Source organism: Periplaneta americana, chromosome 17 (assembly GCF_040183065.1).
Source record: "Periplaneta americana isolate PAMFEO1 chromosome 17, P.americana_PAMFEO1_priV1, whole genome shotgun sequence".
Lineage (NCBI taxonomy): Eukaryota > Metazoa > Arthropoda > Insecta > Blattodea > Blattidae > Periplaneta > Periplaneta americana.
Window position 1 is genome coordinate 7,027,802 of NC_091133.1, and position 23,786 is coordinate 7,051,587.

Sequence of the window (23,786 nt, forward strand, 5' to 3'; positions counted from 1 at the left end):
ACACACACACATACACAGAGAGAGAGAGAGGGAGGGAGAGAGGGAGAGAGAGAGACAGAGAGAGAGGGGGGAGGGGGTGGGGGAAGGAGGGAGGGGAGGGGGAGGGGAGAGCGGGAGGGGAGAGGGGTAGAGAGGGAGAGGAAGAGGGAGAGGGCGATGGAGGGAGGGAGGGAGGGAGAAAGAGGGAGGGAGGGAGGGGGAGGGAGAGAGAGGGAGGGAGGGAGAAAGGGGAAGGGAGAGAGGTAGGGAGGGAGGGAGAGGGAGGGACTGAGGGAGTGAGGGACTGAGGGAGGGAGGGGGAGAGGGAGGGGGAGAGAGGTAGGGGGAAAGAGTGAGGGGAGAGAGTGAGGGATATATATATATATATATATTCCCGACCAGACGAAATTGATGCAACTATTGGCAAACTTAATCATGACTTGAATCAAGTTTCGTCATCGACGAATAAGTTCGGACTTAGGTTAAATGCTAGTAAGTCACAAGCTGTAATAAATTGGACATAAGCGACTACTGAACACAATGAACAACAGACATATCTCAATCGTTACAGTAAATATTGCCACTATTCCCTACCATTCTGTCCTTAGAAACCTCGGAATTTACTTAAGACGAAAATTTAAATTGGCAATGCCAAATAAAGGAAATATCCAAGAGAGTATGCTACACCATGCATTCTTTTAACCCGTTCAGAAACTTTCTCTCGCCAAAATTAAAACAGACTTTAGTGCAAACCCTCGTACTACCACTGTTTGACTATTGTGACATAATACTTACAGATTTGAAATTGAACATTTGAACAAGCTGCAGCTTGTGCATAATATGTGTGTCAGATTCATCAGCAATGCTCGCAGATTCGACCATATTACATCCTCGTTCAAATATTTATCCTGGTTGCGACTCTATAACTGTAGAACACTTCATTCACTGTCTCTTTTATTTCAAGTTCTCCACACTTCTACTTTAAATTATCTTCGTTACCAGTTTAGCTACTTATTCTTCAATCACAATCTAAACACCAGGTCAGAGGAGAGCCAAATCCTAGCAATTCCTCCACATAGAACATTCCACTATTCATCCTCTTTTACTGGCTCAGTTCCCCATGAATGGAATTCTCTACCTCAGAAGATTAGGGGTTGCCAGACAATAACTACTTTCAACAAAAAGCTAAACAATTTCTTACGGACGCAGTCAAATTGAAGTTATAAATTATAATCATGATCGAGTTCAGTAATTTAGTTATACATATTTAGGTATTATTATTATTATTATTATTATTATTATTATTATTATTATTATTAAGATATATTGAGGCGTTAATAAGTATAACCACACAAATATAGTACATAAAATCAGTATCATACATTATAAAATTTATTTCCTACATCGTCATTAAATCAAGTGCTCAAATAATAGAAGAAGCAGTACACTCACCTCTCAGACAACACTTCATGCTCCTCTGGAGATACTTCCACTTTCTGTTCCCACTGAACTCTGTCCACATCGAACAAATCTTCCTGGAAAAGAGAGTAAATAATGAAGAGACTTTTAACTGATCATATGAGTCACCAGTTTCCTATGTCAGACACCTCACTATTCAAACCTGGTGAATTCAAACTAACTTTTCGATAAGGTTGTGGTGATTTTTATACAAACTCCATGTGGTTCCCCGATATCCATTAATTTGCGTCCTTCATACACCCTTCCTTAAATTCAGGTAATTCGCTTGTATTGTAACCCAATGGAATCGCGTTTCTAATTGAAAATATGTGCATGTCATGTATAAATTCCCTGCAAAATACGTAGGCCTAACCAGAATTTGCGGGAATATATGAAGTAAATAAACCGTAAAAGGTTTATATGTTGAAAGATTAATATAATTCACTCTTGAAAGTTGTATTACCTGGAAATACATCAAAGTTTTATTACCTGAAAATGCATGAAAGTTTTATTACCTGAAAATGCAGATTCTTAAACACGATGTCTTCTTTTGACACAAGATAGGAGAAAACAAGAGGTTTTGCCAACACGCCTGCAAATTGCCCTTATTCTGTGTTCCTATAAAATAATTTGTAATAAAGATTGTTCCTGCGGATTAAGAAGATTCATAAACCGAAATGGATTAAGGTATGGAACCTGAAATTTGTCGTCATTGTGGAAGTCTGTAAAACAACTGAAGAGATCGGTTTCGTGGCAGACACAGAAAGTTATGGCAGAACGAAGTCTGTATGAAATGGTGTAAATGCCAATTTTATAACATAGTCTAGAACATTATATAAAAAAAAAAATTGTATATATAACAAGTAGCGAGGGGACAGCAGGTAACGTGCTCAACAGTGCGGTATATTTTGACAGATTTTCATATAACAGAATACACTCATCTCTTTTATAAATAAAATAATAATAGTAATATTATTATTATTTATTATCATCATCATCATCATTATTATTATTATTATTATTATTATTTATATTATAAACTTACTTGTTAACAAAGTTAGAGAACTTCCAAATCTTTTGTGGATTTCGTACAAACCTTCACACATAGTTCAATGTCTAGTATAGTAATTGCTAGATCATTACCAACAAAATAAAAAATGACGTAAACGTAAAAGGAAATCTGTCTGTAGGCACAATTTCCTAAGTGCATTCGAGGTAATTCACTATTGCCTACCGAAAATATGTATTTTATTTCAAATCTAAAATCGAAAACTATCTAAATTGTGAACATAATGGAAAAAGAGAAAACAGTTAATATGGTTCGAGAATGTTAATATGTCTGACATAATTAAAAATGCATTACTGGTGTAACTGTATATTGACAGGGAATCACTTACATCAACATCAGACTCCACCATAGGAAGGCTGACAGGCACTGGTGTGGTGTCTTCAACCTTTATCTCTGATTTGATAACGTAACTGTGGTCCACGCATTCTGTCTTCATGCCCGTCACTTCCAGATGCGATAAATTCCCTTCCTACAGAACAAAAATATAATTTTATTAGCTATTGTAAAGATGACTTGATGTATAACTCCGCCACTCAGCTTCTGCATGGCAGTCTTTGATTAACTTTCAAAACAGACGACAAATTATAGAAGAACATTTAAGACAGAATAGGAAAAGGCCTCAAAGGACAATGACAATGACTAATAAACTTCTACACCTACCTACCTTGCCTCCCGTTTCAGTTACCTGTCATCATATCATAATCTCTTCCCACGCACGCAAAATAGCCGCATACTAGCCATACCAACACATAAGACATCATCGTATTCATCATCATACACAATCTCGCTCTCGCGCTTGTGGAATACCCTACCCAGTGACATCAGAGACTGTCGGAATTTAGTAGCGTTCAAAAACAAGCTTATTAAGCATTTTCTTACTGCACAGAGTAGGTTTAATTTTTACTTAATCAATAAAAGAAATGCTTCTCTCTTCTTAACTTTTACAATAAACTGTCTAGCTTTTAATAATCAGTTAATCTTTTAGTACTTTGATTTTTATTGTATTTGTAAATTTAATATTAATTTTAATTATGAATGTAATTGTATTCTTAATATTGTAGTTATAATCCCCTGGTAGAGGGGAAGAGAAGGCCTGATGGCCTTATCTCTACCAGGTTAAATAAATAAATAAATAATAATAATAATAGTAATAAATAATAGGGCAGGTATTATTTCTGAAATTAATTTATATTGTGTAATATGTGTAATGAAAAAAATTGATTTATATTCTAGAAGATCAGCGCGACTGGCCGCGAAACCAGGTGGCCCAGGTTCGAATCCTGGTCGGGGCCAGTTATCTGGTTGAGGTTTTTTTCCGGGGTTTTCCCTCAACCCAATACGAGCAAATGCTGGGTAACTTTCGGTGCTGGACCCCGGACTCATTTCACTGGCATTATCACCTTCATTTCATTCAGACGCTAAATAACCTAGATGTTGATACAGCGTCGTAAAATAACCCAATAAAAAATATTCTAGAAGAAGTGTGTAAATGTCTTTTTGAATATATTTTATTGTTCAGGACAACATCAAAGTAGGATTATACAACGCATCAATAGAACGAAACACTGGAAATGCCCAACCCATGGACGCCGAACATACAGTGTACAATTATTTTGGCTTACAAAAAGCTCGTGACAATTATTATGTTTTATCTCAAATTTAATACTGCAAATTCCTTCCCCCTCAAAATACACAATCTCGAAGTCATTTTGGTTAAGAATGTCATATAATATCTCCAGTAATACAAATAATTACAATACAAAAGTAGTATCAATTAAATAAATCCTCTATAATATAGGGGATTCTTTAACAAACTCGAAGATAGTTACAGATAAATATCTATAGAGTGGTCCACACCTGTGGAGTAACGGTCAGCGCGTCTGGCTGCGAAACCAGGTGGCCCGGATTCGAATCCCGGTGGGGGCAAGTTACCTGGTCGAGTTTTTCCGGTGTTTTCCCTCAACCTAATACGAGCAAATGCTGGGTAACTTTCGGTGCTGGACCCCGGACTCATTTCACCGGCATTATCACCTTCATATCATTCAGACCCTAAATAACCTAGATGTTGATACAGCGTCGTAAAATAACCCAATAAAAAAATCTATAGAGTGCAATGTTATTAAACAATAGGCCTACCTGTCATAGTGGTAACAGTTCTAACAATAATTTGTCTATACATCCATTTTATAACATAATACGCTCTACCTTTTATATAGTATTCTCACATGTATCACTGTTGTCACTCATGAAAAAATAATATGATTAATGCTTGCTCACTCTTGAACTAGGTCCTTATTTCATATCTACATGCTTCCTGCTTCACTATTTTCCCATGGTTATTTTTACGACAGTTTATCATGTTATGGCTACACAGCGTCTGAATGAGATGCAAATGATAATGCCAGCAAAATATGAATCGAGGCTCCAATGCCTAGCATTTTCTTTTATTGGTTTGAGGGAAAACCTCAACCAGGTTACTTGTCCAAATAAGAATTTCAACCCGGGTCCACATGCTTCGCAGTCAGGTGTACTAACCTCTATTTTCTTACCCTACAGCATTTTAAATAATTTTTTAATATTTACAAATTTACACCACGGCATGGCGCGTCCTCAGGTTGCGGATAGAGGAGACGGCCTCCAGATATGGAGGGTAGCTGCGAATATATTGAATAAGCAGTCGTGGACAGCCGATAAGGGGCGGTCCTCCAGCTTGGGGGTTGGGCGAAGGGCTAACAACTCATCACCGTAAAAAAACAGCTTGTTACGAAACCTAACAGTAAGCCTCAGATCGGGACTGATTCTCCGGCACGACCACAGCGAAGGGAAAAGGTTATAAGATTTGGTACATGGAACGTAACTAGTCTTTATAGGACAGGAGGGGTAACATTAGTAGCAAAAGAATTAGCTAGATATAGAATAGACTTTGTGGGAGTACAAGAGGTTAGGTTAGATGGGAATGGCATTTCACAAATAGGCGATTACTTATTGCATTATGGGGAAGGAAACGATAATCACCAATTAGGACCAGGATTCTTTGTACATAAAAGAATAAAATCAGCAGTAAAAAGGTCGAACTTATGAGTGACAGGTTATCGTATTTAGTACTCAAGGGTAGATGGTGCGATATCGTAGTTATAAATGCTCACGCCCCTACAGAAGAGAAAGACGACCATATAAAGGATAGCCTCTATAAGGAATTGGAACACACTTTTGATCAATTACCTAGACATCAAATGAAAGTTTTATTGGGGGATTTCAACACTAAAGTAGGACGGGAGGATATTTTTAAACCAAGAATTAGAAAAAAGAGCCTCCACGTAAGTAGTAGTGACAATGGAGTTACGTTAGACAACTTTGCCACATCAAAAAATTTAATTGTCAAGAGTACAACATTTCCCCATAAGGATATACATAAATATACGTGGACTTCTCCAGCTGGAATGACACATAACCAGATAGATCACATCTTGATAGATAAAAGAAGGCACATTAGTATAGCAGACATTCGAACTTTCAGGGGGGCAGTCTGTAATTCTGGCCATTATTTGGTAATTGGAGAATTAAGAGAAAGACTATCAGTAGCCAAGCGAGTAGAGCAACAAGTTAATATTACTAAATTCAATATTTTGAAATTAAAGGACGAGAAACCTAAGCAAAATTATCAGGTCGAAATTTCGAATAGGTTTGCCACTTTAGACAGTTCCGACGAAGTTGAGAAAGAATTAGATGTTAATAGCGTGTGGGAAAATATAAGAGATAGTATCAAAATTGCAGCTGAGCAGAGCATAGGTTATTATGAAACTAAGAAAAAGGAACTGTGGTTTGATGAAGATTGTTGCATGGTAGTAGAAAGAAGGAAACAGGCAAAATTGAAATTCTTACAGGATCCAATCGTGGAGAATAGAGATAATTATTTCAATGAAAGACTGGAAGCAAGTCGTACACTTAGGAATAAAAAGAGAGATTATTTGAAGGAAAAACTGAATGAGGTAGAAACAAATAGTAAGAATAAAAACATTCGAGATTTATATAAGGGTATAAAGGAATTTAAGAACGGATATCAGGCAAGGATAAATGTTAAAATGTTATGTTTTATTTAACGACACTCGCAACTGCAGAGGTTATATCACCATCGCCGGATGTGCCGGAATTTTGTCCCGCAGGAGTTCTTTTACATGCCAGTAAATCTACTGACATGAGCCTGTCGCATTTAAGCACACTTAAATGCCATTGACCTGGCCCGGGATCGAACCCGGAACCTTGGGCATAGAAGGCCAGCGCTATCAGGCAAGGGTAAACGTGATCAAAGATGGGAATGGTGACTTACTTGCAGACTCTCATTCAATCCTGAACAGATGGAAAAACTATTTTGGGCAACTACTAAATATACATAGGCCAAATAGAAATGATCGGGACGAAATTTAAATACAAACTGCGGAGCCATTTATACCGGAACCCACACTTTCTGAAGTCGAAATTGCGATAGAAAATCTGAAAAAGTACAAGTCTCCAGGTATTGATCAAATTCCAGCAGAATTAATACAAGAGGGTGGAAGGGCATTATCTAGCGAAATTTATAAACTTGTGCTTGTAATTTCGGAAAAGGAAAATGTACCCGAACAATGGAAGGAGTCCATAATCGTACCTATTTTTAAGAAGGGGGACAAGACTAACTGTAGTAACTTTCGAGGAATATCACTTTTGTTGACGTCGTACAACATTCTGTCGAATATCCTTTTGAGAAGATTAACTCCATATGCAGATGAAATTATTAGGGATCATCAGTGTGGTTTTAGGCGTAATAGATCGATCAGATTTTTTGTATTCGACAGATATTGGAGAAAAAATGGGAGTACAAGGGTACAGTACATCAGTTATTCATAGATTTCAAAAAGGCGTATGACTCGGTTAAGAGAGAAGTTTTATATAATATTCTTATTGAATTTCGTATTCCCAAGAAACTAGTTCGATTAATTAAAATGTGTCTTAGTGAAACTTACAGCAGAGTCCGTATAGGCCAGTTTCTATCTGATGCTTTTCCAATTCACTGCGGGCTAAAGCAGGGAGATGCACTATCACCTTTACTTTTTAACTTCGCTCTAGAATATGCCATTACAAAAGTTCAGGATAACACAGAGGGTTTGAAATTGAACGGGTTACATCAGCTTCTTTTCTATGCGGATGACGTGAATATGTTAGGAGAAAATCCACAAACGATTAGGGAAAACGCGGAAATTCTAGTTGAAGCAAGTAAAGCGATTGGGTTGGAAGTAAATCCCGAAAAGGCTAAGTATATGATCATGTCTCGTGACCAGAATATTCTACGAAATGGAACTATAAAAATTGGAGATTTATCCTTCGAAGAGGTGGAAAAATTCAAATATCTTGGAGCAACAGTAACAAATATAAACGACAATCGGGAGGAAATTACAAGCAGAATAAATATGGGAAATGCGTGTTATTATTCGGTTGAGAAGCTTTTGTCATCTAGTCTGTCAAAAAATCTGGAAGTTAGAATTTATAAAACAGTTATATTACCGGTTGTTCTGTATGGTTGTGAAACTTAGACTCTCATTTTGAGAGAGGAACAGAGATTAAGGGTGTTTGAGAATAAGGTTCTTAGGAAAATATTTGGGGCTAAGAGGGATGAAGTTACAGGAGAATGGAGAAAGTTACACAACGCAGAGCTGCACGCATTGTATACTTCACCTGACATAATTAGGAACATAAAATCCAGACGTTTGCGATGGGCAGGACATGTAGCATGTATGGGCGATTCCAGAAATGCATATAGAGTGTTAGTTGGGAGGCCGGAGGGAAAAAGACCTTTGGGGAGGCCGAGACGTAGGTGGGTAGATAATATTAAAATGGATTTGAGGGAGGTGGGATATGATGATAGAGACTGGATTAATCTTTCCCTGGATAGGGACCAATGACGGGCTTATGTGAGGGCGGCAATGAACCTCCGGGTTCCTTAAAAGCCAGTAAGTAAGTAAGTAAGTAAGTAACAAATTTATTTAACCTTCCAAACATCCCTCTCGAGTACAACTACGAGTTAAGGCTGGTTCACAATAAACCGGGAACAAAAACGACGAGAACGGAAATATTGTTAAAATAAATGCATTTAAATGTGAGTATTCACAATTAACTATTATGAATGCTCACATTTAAATACATTCATTTTAACATTATTTCCCTTCTCGTTTTTGTTGTCGTTCCCGTTTCCGGTTTATTGTGAACCAGCCTTTAATGTGATCATAATGTGCTCGTCAATAACAGAAGCAGATCTCAAATCAATGTACTTTTAAGCTTTTTCATATATTGAATTAAAATCACAGTTTTACTTGTCAATAAGTAGTAGCATGTACTCCATAATTGCTAATCAACTGACAAGCAAATGTTCCGATGGCGGCAGATAAAAAAGTTAAATTTTTTTCTTCCATCGTGTTAATAATGTCAAGAGAATTGCTTACACAAATTTTGGCCACTCGACCGCAATTACGAGGCCGTCCAGAAAGTGATTTTCCCTGGGGCCGTTTATAGAAAAAAAGCACAATTGCATGAAAATATTTCTTGGAACTGATACAGCAGTTGTTGCGCTATTTTTCAACATATTCGCCACTGGAATTGAGACATATGTCATGCAATGAGACCAAGTTTTGTGTCGTAGAAGTCAGCCACCTCAGGCCAGAACCATCGTTTGACCTCTCTCTGTCCATCCCATGATATGAGAAATGTCTAAATTCCGATGGAAAATATGTCGAAAAATAGCTCAACAATTGCTGTATATCTTCCAATAAATTTGTCCAATGAAATTCTGTTCTTTTCTGTTAACGGCTCCTGGCAAACTTATTTTTTTACGGGCCTCGTAATTGCGGTCGAGTGGTCAAAATTTGCACAAGCACTTCTTTTGACATTATTAACATGGTGGAAGAAAAAATGTAACATTTTTATCTGCCCCTATCAGAACGTTTGCTTGTGAGTGAAAAAGAGATTACTGTTGTAAGACATCAGAAAGCACCTCGACTGAATAAACTTTGTCTTAGAAATTATAATTCAAAACAAAATGTTATGGGGTACAGAGCAAAATCTCTCTCACATGAAATCCAAGTTTCATACAGAGGTACCAAACAGAACCACATTGGCGCTGTGAGACCAGATTAGTGATGGGCAATAGTCAATAGCACTATCAATACTATCGATAGTTATGATTTCAACTATCAAAACCATCGACAGTCAAATTATTTCTGGTGACTTTCGGTAGTATCGAAAAATGGGAAGATATTCATAATAGGCTATTATAGGGATTTCAAACTGGAGCTGGACAACAAGATTCTTTTTCAACGATTTCATTTCATTTCATTTATTATATTCGATAGATCTTACATGAGCAATGAAGCTTTAAGATGTGGAACAAGTCAAAATTTTACAATATTACAATTACAAGTTTTACAAATTTTTACAATATTTTACCATTTTTACAATTTTACAATTTCGTAATTTTCTACAATTTTTTACAATTCAGATTCAATCAGACATAACAAATCATTTGTAACGATTCATTCACAGTTGTTCAGAACACATCCAAGTCTATGATTCCAAGTATTATATTCAATCGTAAACAAACGACTCACACGATTTTTCACTTTGGCAGAATAAAAGCGTCACATGTCGTCAAGTGAGATGCACTGCCTGATAATAGAGGTACATATCAGCCAGAACCTCGATCAGAGGTATTCGAATATCAGAATATGCCTCACCAACACACTAACATGGTAATGCATATAATTAACTGTTCAAGAAGACAAGGAGAACGCTAATACCAATATACTGTCAACCAGTGTAGCATACTTTATTAAGGCCTCTGTTTCATTTGGAAATAATTATATACATTTGTATTAGCATGGATTTATATTGCATGTAAATGATAAACCTGATCAGCAAATTGAAGAAGGTAAACAGATTTGGAACATTAAACATCACCTCTGGTAATTTTAATTAAGTACCATACTAGACGTTAAAATTTAGTTATCTTATCTACAGAGGATATTGTAAAAAGGCATCCCGTTTTAGTAATAGGTGACTGACACATTCACAAGGACTCTTCTAAGTTTGTTATGATGGTGCTACATTGGAGCTGTATATGTCTTGCAATACGTAGGCCTATATGTCTGAGTGCTATGCATCACATATCCATTAAAAAATATATGACATCCACAAATTAAGAGGATTCATGTAAAACATGATTATTTAAGGTTACTTTAAAACTCAATTTAAACCAGCACCCATTTTCAGTTATTAAAATTTTATGAAAGAAAAAAAATAAGCACGTAACACGTCATATGAAGGCAAACACGACAAACAACACTACATTTGAAATTTCTTAGTCTGGATTCTTTTATTATAAGATATTGCTTAATTTTCGTAGTTTCACAAGCGACTATGGCCACCATGGTGTCACAACACGGCCGACGTAAAACATTACGACAATTAAATAAAACTATGTACAAAACAATAACTACACACAATTTCACGATATCCCATTATAAAAAAGAGCCCTGGACAAAACGATACCTGGACACAATTTCATGATATCCCATATTGAAACAGAACCCATCGGCTCTTATTGAAAATAGGATATCAAAACAATTTCACAATGTCCTATTCTTCAACAGAACCCATCCACTTTATTGAAAATAAGATATAATCAACAAAATCCCATAGGTGAAACTTCGGTATCTCACCACAATATCCATGGAAAAGAAAGCACTTAAATCATTGAATTCACAGCCTTCAGCTTCACGTCATTCATATATCTCCTCAATTAACCCACTAACCTTGTCACATACCTCCGCTTCATTCACTTAGTCACTTAGCTATCCCAATATTTAACTACCTAACACATAAGGCAACTCATATCAGGCATCTGTTCCAGTTGTGGTGAAGTGTGATATCAACGGAGAGAGCGAGAGAGAGAGGGAGGTAGGAAGGGAGGGAGGGAGAGAGAGAGGGAGGGAGAGGGAGAGTAAGAGAGGGAGAGAGGGAGGGAGAGAGATGGAGAGGGAGGGAGAGGGAGAGAGAGGGAGAGGGAGAGAGAGGGGGAGAGAGAGAGAGGGAAAGAGAGGGAGAGAGAGGGAGAGAGGGAGGGAGGGGGAGAGAGAGGGAGAGAGGGGAGAGAGAGGAAGGGGGAGGGGGAGAGGGAGAGAGAGAGAGAGAGAGAGTGTGTGTGTGTGTGTGTGTGTGTGTGTGTGTGTGTGTGTGTGTATATCCACAGGGTGATTCACGACGAAAGGCAAAGAATTTCGGATGTGTGAGTCAAAAAGTTAATATGAATATAGGTCCGTTTTCGAACGGTTATCGAGATATGGCTCTTTGATTTGACAAAAACTTCTGAGATTCTACTAACTCGCATTTAGAGACAGATAACGGAAAAATTTCATGTTTATATTCACGTATGCATATATACCTAATGTTCTAAACGTTGGGGTCGATGTTTTCGCTCATTTTCAAAGGTACCTCCTTCTGCTTCAATGCACTGTCGCGCTCGGGCATGAATCGCGCTCATCGCTCGGGAGAGTTGCATGTAGCTGTTCTTTATGCTGCATTCAAAATACGGTCGATTAGCGCCTTTCTCGTTTTTCCCTTCCTTTGCTATACCAAGTCTTTCATCCAACCTCATAGACAGTAAATACTCTTCGATATGGTACCCTTCTGTTCGGAAAGCGTCGTTCATACTCAGCGACGGCAAGCAAGGAACTTCCATCGCACAAACCATAAACATACACAATATCAGCGTATTCTGTTGTCGAAAATTTATAAGGCATCTTGAAAAACACAACTTAACACTTCCGATAACTGTACCTGTATAACTACTGTACTGTAGGTAGCTGACTGAACAGCTGTGAATTGATTATAGTGTAGGCTATTTTTGTTATATGAGGGTTCCGTGTCATTACATCAGACAAGGGCAGGCAACTGGACATCGCTCACAATGCAGATTACAATGTTACGTCATTCATTGGGATCTAGACCTTGTCTCACGTCAGCACCATATGGTAATGTCTGATTCACATTGGGACGACACGTTTTACCAAAAAAAATGCATTTAGCTCCGCCATAGTTCGAAAACGAGAGAGAGAGAGAGTGAGAGAAGGGGAGAGGGGGAGGGGGAGAGGGAGAGGGAGAGGGAGAGAGAGAGAGTGTGCGCGCGCGTGTGCGTGTATATATATATATATATATATACTTACAAATGGCTTTTAAGGAACCCACAGGTTCATTGCCGCCCTCACATAAGCCCACAATTGGTCCCTATCCTGTGCAAAATTAATCCAGTCTGTATCATCATATCCTACCTCCCTCAACTCCATTTCAATATTAGCCTCCCATCTACATCTGGCCTCCCCAAAGGTCTTTTTCCCTCCAGTCTCTCAACTAACATTCTATATGCATTACTGGATTCGCCCATACATGCTACATGCCCTGCCCATCTCAAACGTCTGGATTTAACGTTCCTATTTATATGTCAGGTGAAAAAAACAATGCTTGCAGTTCTGCGTTGTGTAACTTCCTCAATTCTCCTATAACTTCATCCCTCTTAGCCCCATATATTTTCCTAAGAACCTTATTCTCAAACACCCTTAATCTCCATTCCTCTCTCAAATTGAGAGTCCAAGTTTCACAACCATACAGAACAACCGGTAATATAACTGTTTTATAAATTCTTTCTGGTTTTTTACAGCAAACTAGATGACAAAAGCCTCTCAACCGAATAATAACAGATATTTCCCATATTTATTCTGCGTTTAATTTCCTCCCGAATATCATTTATATTTGTTATTGTTGCTCTAAGATATTTGAATTTTCCAACCTCTTCGAAGGATAAAGCTCCAATTTTTATGTTTCCATTTCGTACAATATTCTGGTCACGAGACATAATAATATACTTTGTCTTTTCGGGATTTACTTCCAAAACTATCGCTTTACTTGCTTCAAGTAAAATTCCCGTGTTTTCCCTAATCGTTCGTGAATTTCTGCCTAACATATTCACGTCACGACAAGAAGCTAATGTAACCCGTTCAATTCTAAACCCCATCTGTTATCCTGAAATTTCTTAATGGCATATTCTAGAGCGAAGTTAAAAAGTAAAAGTGATAGTGCATCTCCCTGCTTTAGTCCGCAGTGAATTGGAAAAGGATCAGATAGAAACTGGCCTATATGGACTCTGCTGTAATACTCACTGAAACACATTTTAATTAATCGAACTAGTTTTTTGGGAATACCAAATTCAATAAGAATATTATATAAAACTTCTCTCTTAACACAGTCATATGCTTTTTCGAATTCTATGAATAACTGATGTACTGTACTATTGTTCTCCCATTTTTTCTCCAATATCTGTCGAATGCAAAAAATCTGATCAATAGTCGATCTATTACGCCTAAAACCGCACTGATGATCCCCAATGATTTCGTCTACGAATGGAGTTAATCTTCTCAAAAAAATATTGGACAAAATTTTTTACGACGTCATCAAAAGTGATATTCTTCGAAAGTTATCACTGTTAGTCTTGTTTCCTTTCTTAAAAATAGGTACAATTATGGACTCCTTCCATTGTTCTGGTACAATTTCCTTTACAAGTTTATAAATTTCGTTAGATAATGCGCTTCCACCCTCTTGTATTAATTCTGCTGGAATTTTATCGACACCTGGAGACTTGTACTTTTTCAGATTTTCTATTGCAATTTCGATTTCTGAAAGTGTGAGTTCAGATATAAATGGCTCAGCAGTTTGTATTTCAATTTCGTCCCGATCATTTCTATCTGGCCTATGTACATTTAGTAGTTGCCCAAAATAGTTTTTCCATCTGTTCAGGATTGAGTGAGGGACTGCAAGCAACACACCAGTCTCATCCTTGATCACATTTACTCTTGCCTGATATCCGTTCTTAAATTCCTTTATGCTCTTATATAAATCTCTAATTTTTTTACTCTATTTGTTTCTACCTCATTCAGTTTTTTCTTCAAGTAACCTCTCTTTTTATTCCTAAGTGTACGACTTGCTTCCTTTCATTTAAATAATTATCTCTATTTTCTTCGATTGGATCCTGTAAGAATTTCAATTTTGTCTGTTTCCTTCTTTCTAGTACCATGCAACAATCTTCATTAAACCACGGTTTCTCTTTCTTAGTTTCATAATAGCCTACGCTTGCTCAGCTGCAATTTTGACACTACCTTTGAAATTTTTCCCACACGCAATTAACATCTAACTCTTTCTCAACTTCGTCGAAACTTCCTAAAGTGGCAAACCTATTTGAAATTTCGACCTGATAATGTTGCTCCGAGGCTTATTGTATGGATTCGTAACAAGCCGTTTTTTACGGTGATGGGGTGTTAGCCTTTCGTCCAACCCCCAAGCTGGAGGACCGCCCCTTATCAGCTGTCCACGACTCTTATTCAATATATTCGCAGCTACCCTCCACATCTGGAGGCCGTCTCCTCTATCCGCAACCTGAGGATGCCATGGTGATAGGGACCCACACAAAAAATATATATATATATAATGCACAACAAAAACCAAAGCCACCGGCGTAGCTCTGTCGCCTAAGGCGCTTTCCTGCCGATCCGGAGTTGCGTTCGGGTGCGGGTTCGATTCCCGCCTAGGTTGTTTACCTGGTTGAGTTTTTTTCCGAGGGTTTCCCCAAGCGTAAGGAAAATGTCAGGTAATCTATGGTCTGACCTCGCCAAATATCATCTCGCAATCAACAATACCATCGACGCTAAATAACCTACTAGTTGATTCAGCGTCGTTAAATAACCAAGTAAAAACAAATCAAAAACCTAACCAAGCCAAACCTTACTTCTCATCATAGCAGAGATTATGACAACTCTCTATTTATATACCTATATATCACAAATGATATACGTAATTCATACCGAAAGCCTCAACAAACCACAGCTAACCTCTTTCTTCATAGTAATAACAGAAATACACCACAAAAAAATAAAACAAAAAACCAAATACAGAAACAAACCTTCAAATGATTCACAAAATAACAATGCCTACTGCAGTCCTATTACAATTTTAAATCCAAAATTAAATACAAATATAAAGGAACAACGAAAAGATTCACACGCTCATACATACACAACCATCAAGAAAAATAAAAACATATTACTTCTTCAATAAATAAAATAAACATTATCGGTCATATATAATTAGCATCCTGAAGAAACCACCATTTTAAAATACAAATAAAAGACTACTCTTCCTTCATAAAAAATATAACGTCTATAGAAAGAATATCAAAACAATTTCACAATATCCTATTCTTGAACAGAATGGATCTGCTTTTATTGAAAATAGGATATCAACAACATAATCGCATAGGTGAAAATTCGGTATCTCACCACACTATCCATAGAGAGAAAACACACTTAAATCATTGAATTCACAGTCTTCGACTTCACAACACTCAGATATCTCCTCAATTAAACCACTATTCTTGTCACATACCTCTGCTCCGCCTCATGTCTCTTAGCCACTTAGCTATCTCCTCATTTAACCCATAAGGAAACGAAAATCAGACGACAATCCCGTGTGTGGTGTAGTGAGATATCACAGACTGACCAAATAGTATACATATAATGCACACCAACTCTGAACAAAAATAACAATTCCAACTAAAAGAAAATAAATAAATATCTCCGCAAAATAGAAATACAAAAACATTCACACGTCCCTATTTCTTGGTGCACACAAAACACCCATATCTTTCAGAAACGCACTCACAACACAATCACCTTCACTCGCATTCTTTCTCCATACATACTGGTCTAAATGATTTTGTAACGCACCCTTTTCCTCTTCCAATATCGAGTTTTAAAGCAGATCTCTCAATACTATTAGTGCAACAACCTGTTTCGTAACTCTTAAATTGAACTCAGTGATTAACTGTGAAATGCCTAAAAACCTCATCATCTAAACTTCCATACGTCGACCACTTACCAAAAAATATAATGCTATCCCCAAGAATATTATTTCTTTCAGTAATGTTGATTTAACCCTTCTTTGAACTAATCTAAAAAAACAATTCCACCCTGCAGAACATTGAACAACCCCACATAACAACCACGTATCCCTGACTGGATTCCATCTAGGCCACAATACTTAACTTTACCAAAATATGATTCATCAACCTCTACGATTTTACCCCGCCATTCAACGAACTTTGTTCATACCCCCCTACAAAAAATTGGGTAATTTGATAGAAGACGGGCACTTGGTTGAATATAGTAAGTATTACCAACGTTTTTATTTCAGAGTTAAATGTTAGTGAACATTTAGTGAATTTTACATGTTAGTTCTAGGTTTTATTATACTAGGTGTCGTCGTGATTTTCTTTTAATTTGATTGGTTATAGTTGTCATTTGTTCTAGAATTTTCGTTAATTTTGAATGGATAATGACGTTATCAGTTGTTCTTGGTTGTTTGACGTGAGTGGTGTTATGTTGTGTCTGATGGCTAAAGCTATTGAAAGTTTGTCATTTTATGATTTTTGTGATTTTCTTTCGATTTGATTGGTTATAGTCGTAATTTATTCTAGAATTTTCATTAATTTTGAATGGATAATGACGTCAGTTGTTCTTGGTTGTTTGACGTGAGTGGTGTTACATTATAGATTTGTCTGCATTTGTCGAATGCGCATTATCATGCTTACAAAAAGGCACTTTTCAGTGCCAATAATTTATTTTGTGTGCACAAGGTTGGAATTTTGAAGTAAGAGGGAAAGGAAAAATTCCGTGTTCTGAAATTATTTATTAAATGTTGTGTCGATTTTGGTTTTCTTCTTTCGCTGGTGAATAAGGATTGTGTTGAATGTTGAGAAAACTGTTTTTCTGTGGTTTAAAGGAATTATTTACTGAATTTTCTGTAGATGTTGAGGTGTAATAAGTGTTCGAAGAGAATTTCATTTAGTGTAAAGGCGTGGTTTATTTATGCAAAGTTGACTGTACGACAAAGTGTTGGTTTAGTTCTTTGTTGCCTGCATGGTTTAAGTTTAGATTGCCTTAAAGCCTGTGTCATTTATATTGGAAGTGAAGTGGTTGTCGATGAAGACGTCAATGAGAATTGAATTTTATTTGATAAGGTGATAAATTATTATGTTTTGTTTTGTGTTTTAGTGATTTTTGGGAGTAAAGTGCGGACGAAAACTGCAAGAAAAGTACTACCAACTATGAAGTTCCAATGCCACGAAACGCCAAAAAAATTAAAGGCGAAAAATTAAATATATTTTCATTTTTTTGGAGGGCTTGTTATTCTTTAAAAATATGAATATATATTTTATTTTTCATCTTTGATTTTGCGATGTTTGGTGACATTTGGACTTCATAGTTGGCGGAACGTTTTTGGTAGTTTTCGTCAGTCATGTTGGATTTTGCCCGTCTTCTAGCAAATATGATTCATCAATCTCTATGATTTTACCTTCCCTCCAATCTTTCCCCGCCCATCAACGAACTTTGTTCATACCCCCCTACAAAAATTGAATCAATTTACCACTGTCTTCGCATTCACATGTAACTCACTCACGACAAAATCTATCTATCACGACAATAATCGTTAAAAGAGACAATTAACACCTGCTAAACCAAGAACCCTTTCCTATGGACCACCAAATATTATTCTTTCGACAGTACCATAATAGATTATCCTTGGTTCTGCTGCCGGAAACTGATAGCTCGATCATGGCTCTATTACACTTTGGACAAAATATTCCCTAGAAATTTAACTCCTTTCCCTTAACAACCCGATCCCATTCCCCAGATCATGAAATAATAACATCAAAAATGAATATCTTAAAACGTCTCAAAAATTCCCAACCCTAGGCACTACAATAGGATTATCATACGATAATTCAGAACTGGAATCCGAAAGCGAATCAGAAATGGAATGTTCAGCCCTTTGCTTTACTCCACTCGACCCAGCAACACAATTCATAATCAAAGAAATAAAGAATAATGCAACTGATCTCAGATTCAACAAATAATACAATTTTACTCACCATCCAAACACTTGTTGTACTGGTATGCCATTCAAACTTTATTAATACCAACCAACAATACAAATTACACATGTACCTACCTAACCACAGAAATCCACAGTCATCCAACACAAAAAGTAATCACAGAAACCGATGACGTCAATCTTATGACATCACCCATTCTCCAATATAGCCAACATATATTCTCATAAACTCATTACCAATATCCTATAATAAAATAAACCCTCTACTGAAAGTCTGTTAACTAATAACTGGGAAATATATCCACATAACTTTATGCCATATTCTACGTACAAAGTCGCATATGGGCTATTCCATCTCAAATCGAACGAAATATAGAGAAAATTGACCTTGCAATTTTTAATTACAATGAAACTTTTTCTGTCCATTGACAAATGTGATACAATGCTTTGTGCAAAGTTTGAGGCATCAGAACTTCATAGTTTTTAAATTAAAAATATTTAAATGTATCGTATTTTCATAAAACTAGTAACTTTAAACTGTTGTGGCTCCAAAACCCTTTCACCTAATGAACAAAATCATGATTTATTTTGATGCTGAAAAATTAAAGTTTATATTGACATGTAAACAGTTTTTCTTCCTTTTTATGAAAATCGAGAAATTTAGATTTTTCTTCATTAAGACACCTTTGACCACGAAAAAATATTTTAAAAATATATGGTTAGATTCCGCATTGAAAGTACAAATAAACACATATTTTTTACTGGTGCACCGTTGATAACAAAGTATTGAAAATATCAAATAAAGAAAATAAATAGTATGCGCATGAAGTAACTAGTTGACTGCGAGACAGGAGCTAGGCGAGACAAGCAAGGCCAGGAGACAAACACGTGATGTTTCGTCTAGTAGCGCATAGCTGGGCTAGCTTTATCACAAGTTTTCATAAACACAGGAGTAAAATGACTCCCAATGCTCGCTTATCTTCAGCTCTCGGCCAGTGCGTGCGGTACTGCGCCGTTCAAGTCTAGGCACGTGAAAATAATTTATTTAATACCCTCGAAACTTATTGCCGAGCCACTAAGCAAAGAATGCCGAAGTCCCTCTATAATAATGCAAGGTTTTTTCCTCAATATTTTTTTCATTTTTACAAATTGCCAAAAAGCCTAAAAGTAAGTAAAATCAGATTATCTGTCTCTCTGTATACAATAAAAATAAGGATTGCTTCTTAACGTAACCTACCAAATGTCAGCTTCAAAATGAGCTCCCGTTCAATGTTCTGCAGTAAATGGTTCCAGAGTTCTGAGCGCTGAAAGAGGCTTGTTTTTATAAAATACGCTAAATTTGTCGCTCAATAGTACGAAAACCGTTTGACTTTCGATAGTATATTTTTGAAAATGCATTGTCCTCAGCACCTTGTATAAAGAGGAGTATTAAAAAAATGCGAGGTTTTTTACTGATCGATTTCATATGGAATAGCCCATATAGAAATTAGCACCAGTGTCTTTCAATTTACCTCTGATAAGGGCTTCTTCTCATCTGTATAAATGTTATCACTGCACTGTATAGCCAACGGGTCAACTTCGGGTTCCTTCTTAACCACATCCATTACGACTGTAACAGACATTGAAGTGTTGATACTGATCTGCAGAATGCAAGCTGCTCAATGATTACAAAATACATATAGGCCTATGTCGTACAATATATTATTTTGCTCGAACTTTCGAATTTGCTCTGAACTGATTACATTAAGAAAAAATTAATTCCTTAGGTATTAGTGAGCATGTCGATATGAATTTGATTATGCACATTTCTTATGTACAGAAATCAGATCCCGTGTGAGAGTACATGCACTACATTAGGCTATTGTTACTAAGAATACGTAATTTATTCCATCTAATCAACCAGCAGCAGAAAATTAAAATAGTGGCACAACCAAGTCCTCACTACGAGCTATGAGTAAGCCTAGACATTGATCTCTCCAATATACGACAAATATATTGATAAAAGCGGATTTTTAAACAAGACAGTGATTACATTCCAATTTAATTGTCACTGCTACGACAATTTTGGCATAAATATTATCTGTTCACAAGTCAACTGCTTGTTATAACACTTTTTTATACACCATCAACTCTTCTACTTCCATTTATAAGGTTGATGCGAGCACAGTCAATGTATTTTGGGATATTTGCTTAGGTCTAACAGTGTCCTGAAAAATAGGAGCTATAGCTTCCATTGTAAAATTTGGTCCTACTTTGAGATGATAAAGGTGCTAAGGTATACAGGCAAGAAACAATAACTATGCCAACATAAGTATAATTGCTGCCGTAAGGACATTATTGACGGAAAACTTGAATTCAAAATGATATAATTTGTAAAAGTCTTGTTTTTTTATTTTTTATTGGGTTATTTTACGACGCTGTATCAACATCTCAGGTTATTTAGCGTCTGAATGAAATGAAGGTGATAATGCCAGTGAAATGAGTTCGGGGTCGAGCACCGAAAGTTACCCAGCATTTGCTCGTATTGGGTTGAGGGAAAACCCCGGAAAAAACCTCAACCAGGTAACTTGCCCCGACCAGGATTTGAACCCGGGCCACCTGGTTTCGCGGCCAGACGCGCTGACCGTTACTCCATAGGTGTGGACGAGGTGGAATATGATGATAGACAATGGATTAATCTTTCTCAGGATAGGGACCAATGGCAGGCTTATGTGAGGGCGGCAATGAACCTCCGGGTTCCTTAAAAGCCAGTAAGTAAGACGTAAGTATGTATGTATTATATCTGTACAAAGACAAATCTTCGAAAATTTACTTACCCCTTTAAAATTGTACATAAGAAACATTAGCTTCTAAATAAACATCATGATAAAATAGCATTCATAGGTTTCACTTTATATTCAGACGTTTGGGACAATACAATTATATATGATCGTCAGACTTATGTTCTCGTAAAAATCTTCAGTTCCTATAAGGAGGCATGTTAAAAGGATCATTTCCAGTCTACAACAGAAAGAGATTTTATGAAGTATTTGGCGCAATATATGTATAGGGAGAGAAAGAATGACATATAAGGACAATACATTAAAAAGATATTCTTGGAGAAATTGGCTTGAATAGGAAATAAAACATCTTTTAATGTAAATCTTGGCATGTTCGTATAATTAATTGTAATAGTGAAGGAATGAAATCATGTAATATACAGTAATATTATTTTCAATGTTTAGGTTCTTAAATGTTGTAATGTTCCTCTGTTTTAAGTTTTGATAAGCTAACGCGTACAAGTTACCTAATGTGTGATTTATTAATGTCAATGATGTACGGTAATGTTTTAAGTTCAGTGTTACTTTTTCTTCTTTATAGTTTTGAAAGTTTTGCTTATCAAATTAATTTCAATAAAATATAAAACATATTTTGAAACTGGCGAAGATGACTTCTATTGTATTGTTTTAAACTCTAATGTTCCGAGTACTGTGATTTAATTCCATTTGGTTTGTTTCTTCAATTTCAACTTGAATAATATATAATATGCAACAAATATTATTAATATGATCTTAATTCCATTGTTGCTTTTATTAAATGATACATGTTTCTGTGTTTTTAGTTTTTTCAAGATGGCATACATTAAATAATAATCCAAAGTATACAATACAGGTACAATCTATACTATGAATTATAGGTAGGGTAAACTGGTGGGCCCTATAATAATCTGTTGCGCACTTCTATTTGCTTATTCATATATTATAATGTACATAGTCAATTTCTTTAACAGAATCGGAAAATATCTTTCCAATGTAATATCGAATTTAAAGAAGTCACTTCATCCCACGTAAAAGCTGCATTCTCTGTTGATTTTTGTTTCCTAAATCCATAATGATTTTAAACTACTGTAATATATTGCTGGATTTCAAATAAGGGTTAAACTAGCACTGAGGTAGTTCCGGTGATTTAGGAACTGAAAATCGTTGAATTTATAAGGATTTTTTTTTGTGCACACGAAGTTGATCGTATATGCAAGGCATAACAAAAGGCTAAAATAACCAAACCTAACCTGTCGCAGATTCGTATATGCAAGGTTTATAAGCGAAGTACGGAGGGAACTATCTCAGCATTGGTTTAGCCAACATAAGGATATAATCTACTATGCAGAACTTCCTTAATGTTATGAATAAAGATGTGGCTCTATAATTAGCAAAAGTAGATTTAGCTACAAATTTGTAGCTCTCCTATATTGGTTTCTATTGAGTATTTGAGTCTCTCTGGGAAAGTAATAAATTGTGTTTTAAAAATTAATTCCTATTACCAATTTAGAAACTTTCTAATTGTAATACGCCCATAATAATTTCTGCTGGTGCCTTCAACTAATGTAATCTATAACCTACAAATAATGCACCAGACTTACAAAATAGAAGGAATTTCTAACATACTGATAAGACTCGAATGATAACTACAGCGAACGCAAAAATGGCAATACACAGAAACACACTTACCTTTATGAAATATTAAAATGAAAATAAACGAAATTAAGGAAAGGAATATCTTCACCTTTCCGTTGGAAACGTAGAATACATGATCGCAGACGACTAGCTTACTCTACGATCAAGGGAGCCATGATCACTGACACAAATGAAAAAACTACTAGGTAACCTTAAAAAAAATAAAAATAAAAATAAAGGCAAAATATAAATGACAGGGGTTTCACAAACTACAGAATACTGGATCAATACGTCTGCGGTTTACTGAATAGAATTTTATTCTTATATTTCATCACTAAGTAATGTTTTCCATTGTTTGATGTGATTTTTATTCAACACAGGACATAGAAAAACTAAAAAATAGCGATTTCAAGGTAACACCGCAGTCTAGTATAGACCGTTACGAAGCTCGATATGTAATAAATATGCATCCATAGACAGTTGCTAACCACTAGGATCGCTACTATTGCTTCATTACAGACACTGCGAAATAGTACCTGCACAGTCTATTGTTCCTAGCAACCTCAACAACTCAACCCGTGACTGTATATACTAGAATGTGGTAACACCACAGTCTAGTATATACAGTCGCGAAGCTCAATATGTAGTAAATATGCATCCATAGATAGTTGTTACCCACTAAGATCAAGATGACTAGAGAGAGTCCTCTTGACTAAGATCGCTACTATCGCCTCATCACAGACAATGCGAAATAGTACCTGCACAGTCTATTGTTCCTCGTACCCTCATAAACTCAAGCTTCGTGACTGTATACACTAGACTGTGGT

At 36.3% G+C, this 23,786-nt stretch overlaps 1 protein-coding gene across 2 annotated transcripts in view; it reads right to left on the bottom strand.

Annotated features, from left to right (window-relative positions):
• Positions 1 to 23,136, bottom strand: part of LOC138693165 (zinc finger protein 665-like) — a 72,904-nt gene extending 49,768 nt beyond the window's left edge. For both annotated transcript variants that reach the window (XM_069816869.1, XM_069816870.1), the window contains exons 1-4: positions 23,014 to 23,136; positions 20,038 to 20,135; positions 2,835 to 2,975; positions 1,432 to 1,514 (exon numbers count right to left, since the gene is read on the bottom strand). In XM_069816869.1, the coding sequence (XP_069672970.1) occupies positions 1,432 to 1,514; positions 2,835 to 2,975; positions 20,038 to 20,130 (317 nt within the window). In that variant the 5' untranslated portion in view covers positions 20,131 to 20,135; positions 23,014 to 23,136. The remainder of the gene's footprint in view (positions 1 to 1,431; positions 1,515 to 2,834; positions 2,976 to 20,037; positions 20,136 to 23,013) is intronic.
• Positions 23,137 to 23,786: the final 650 nt, after the last annotated feature.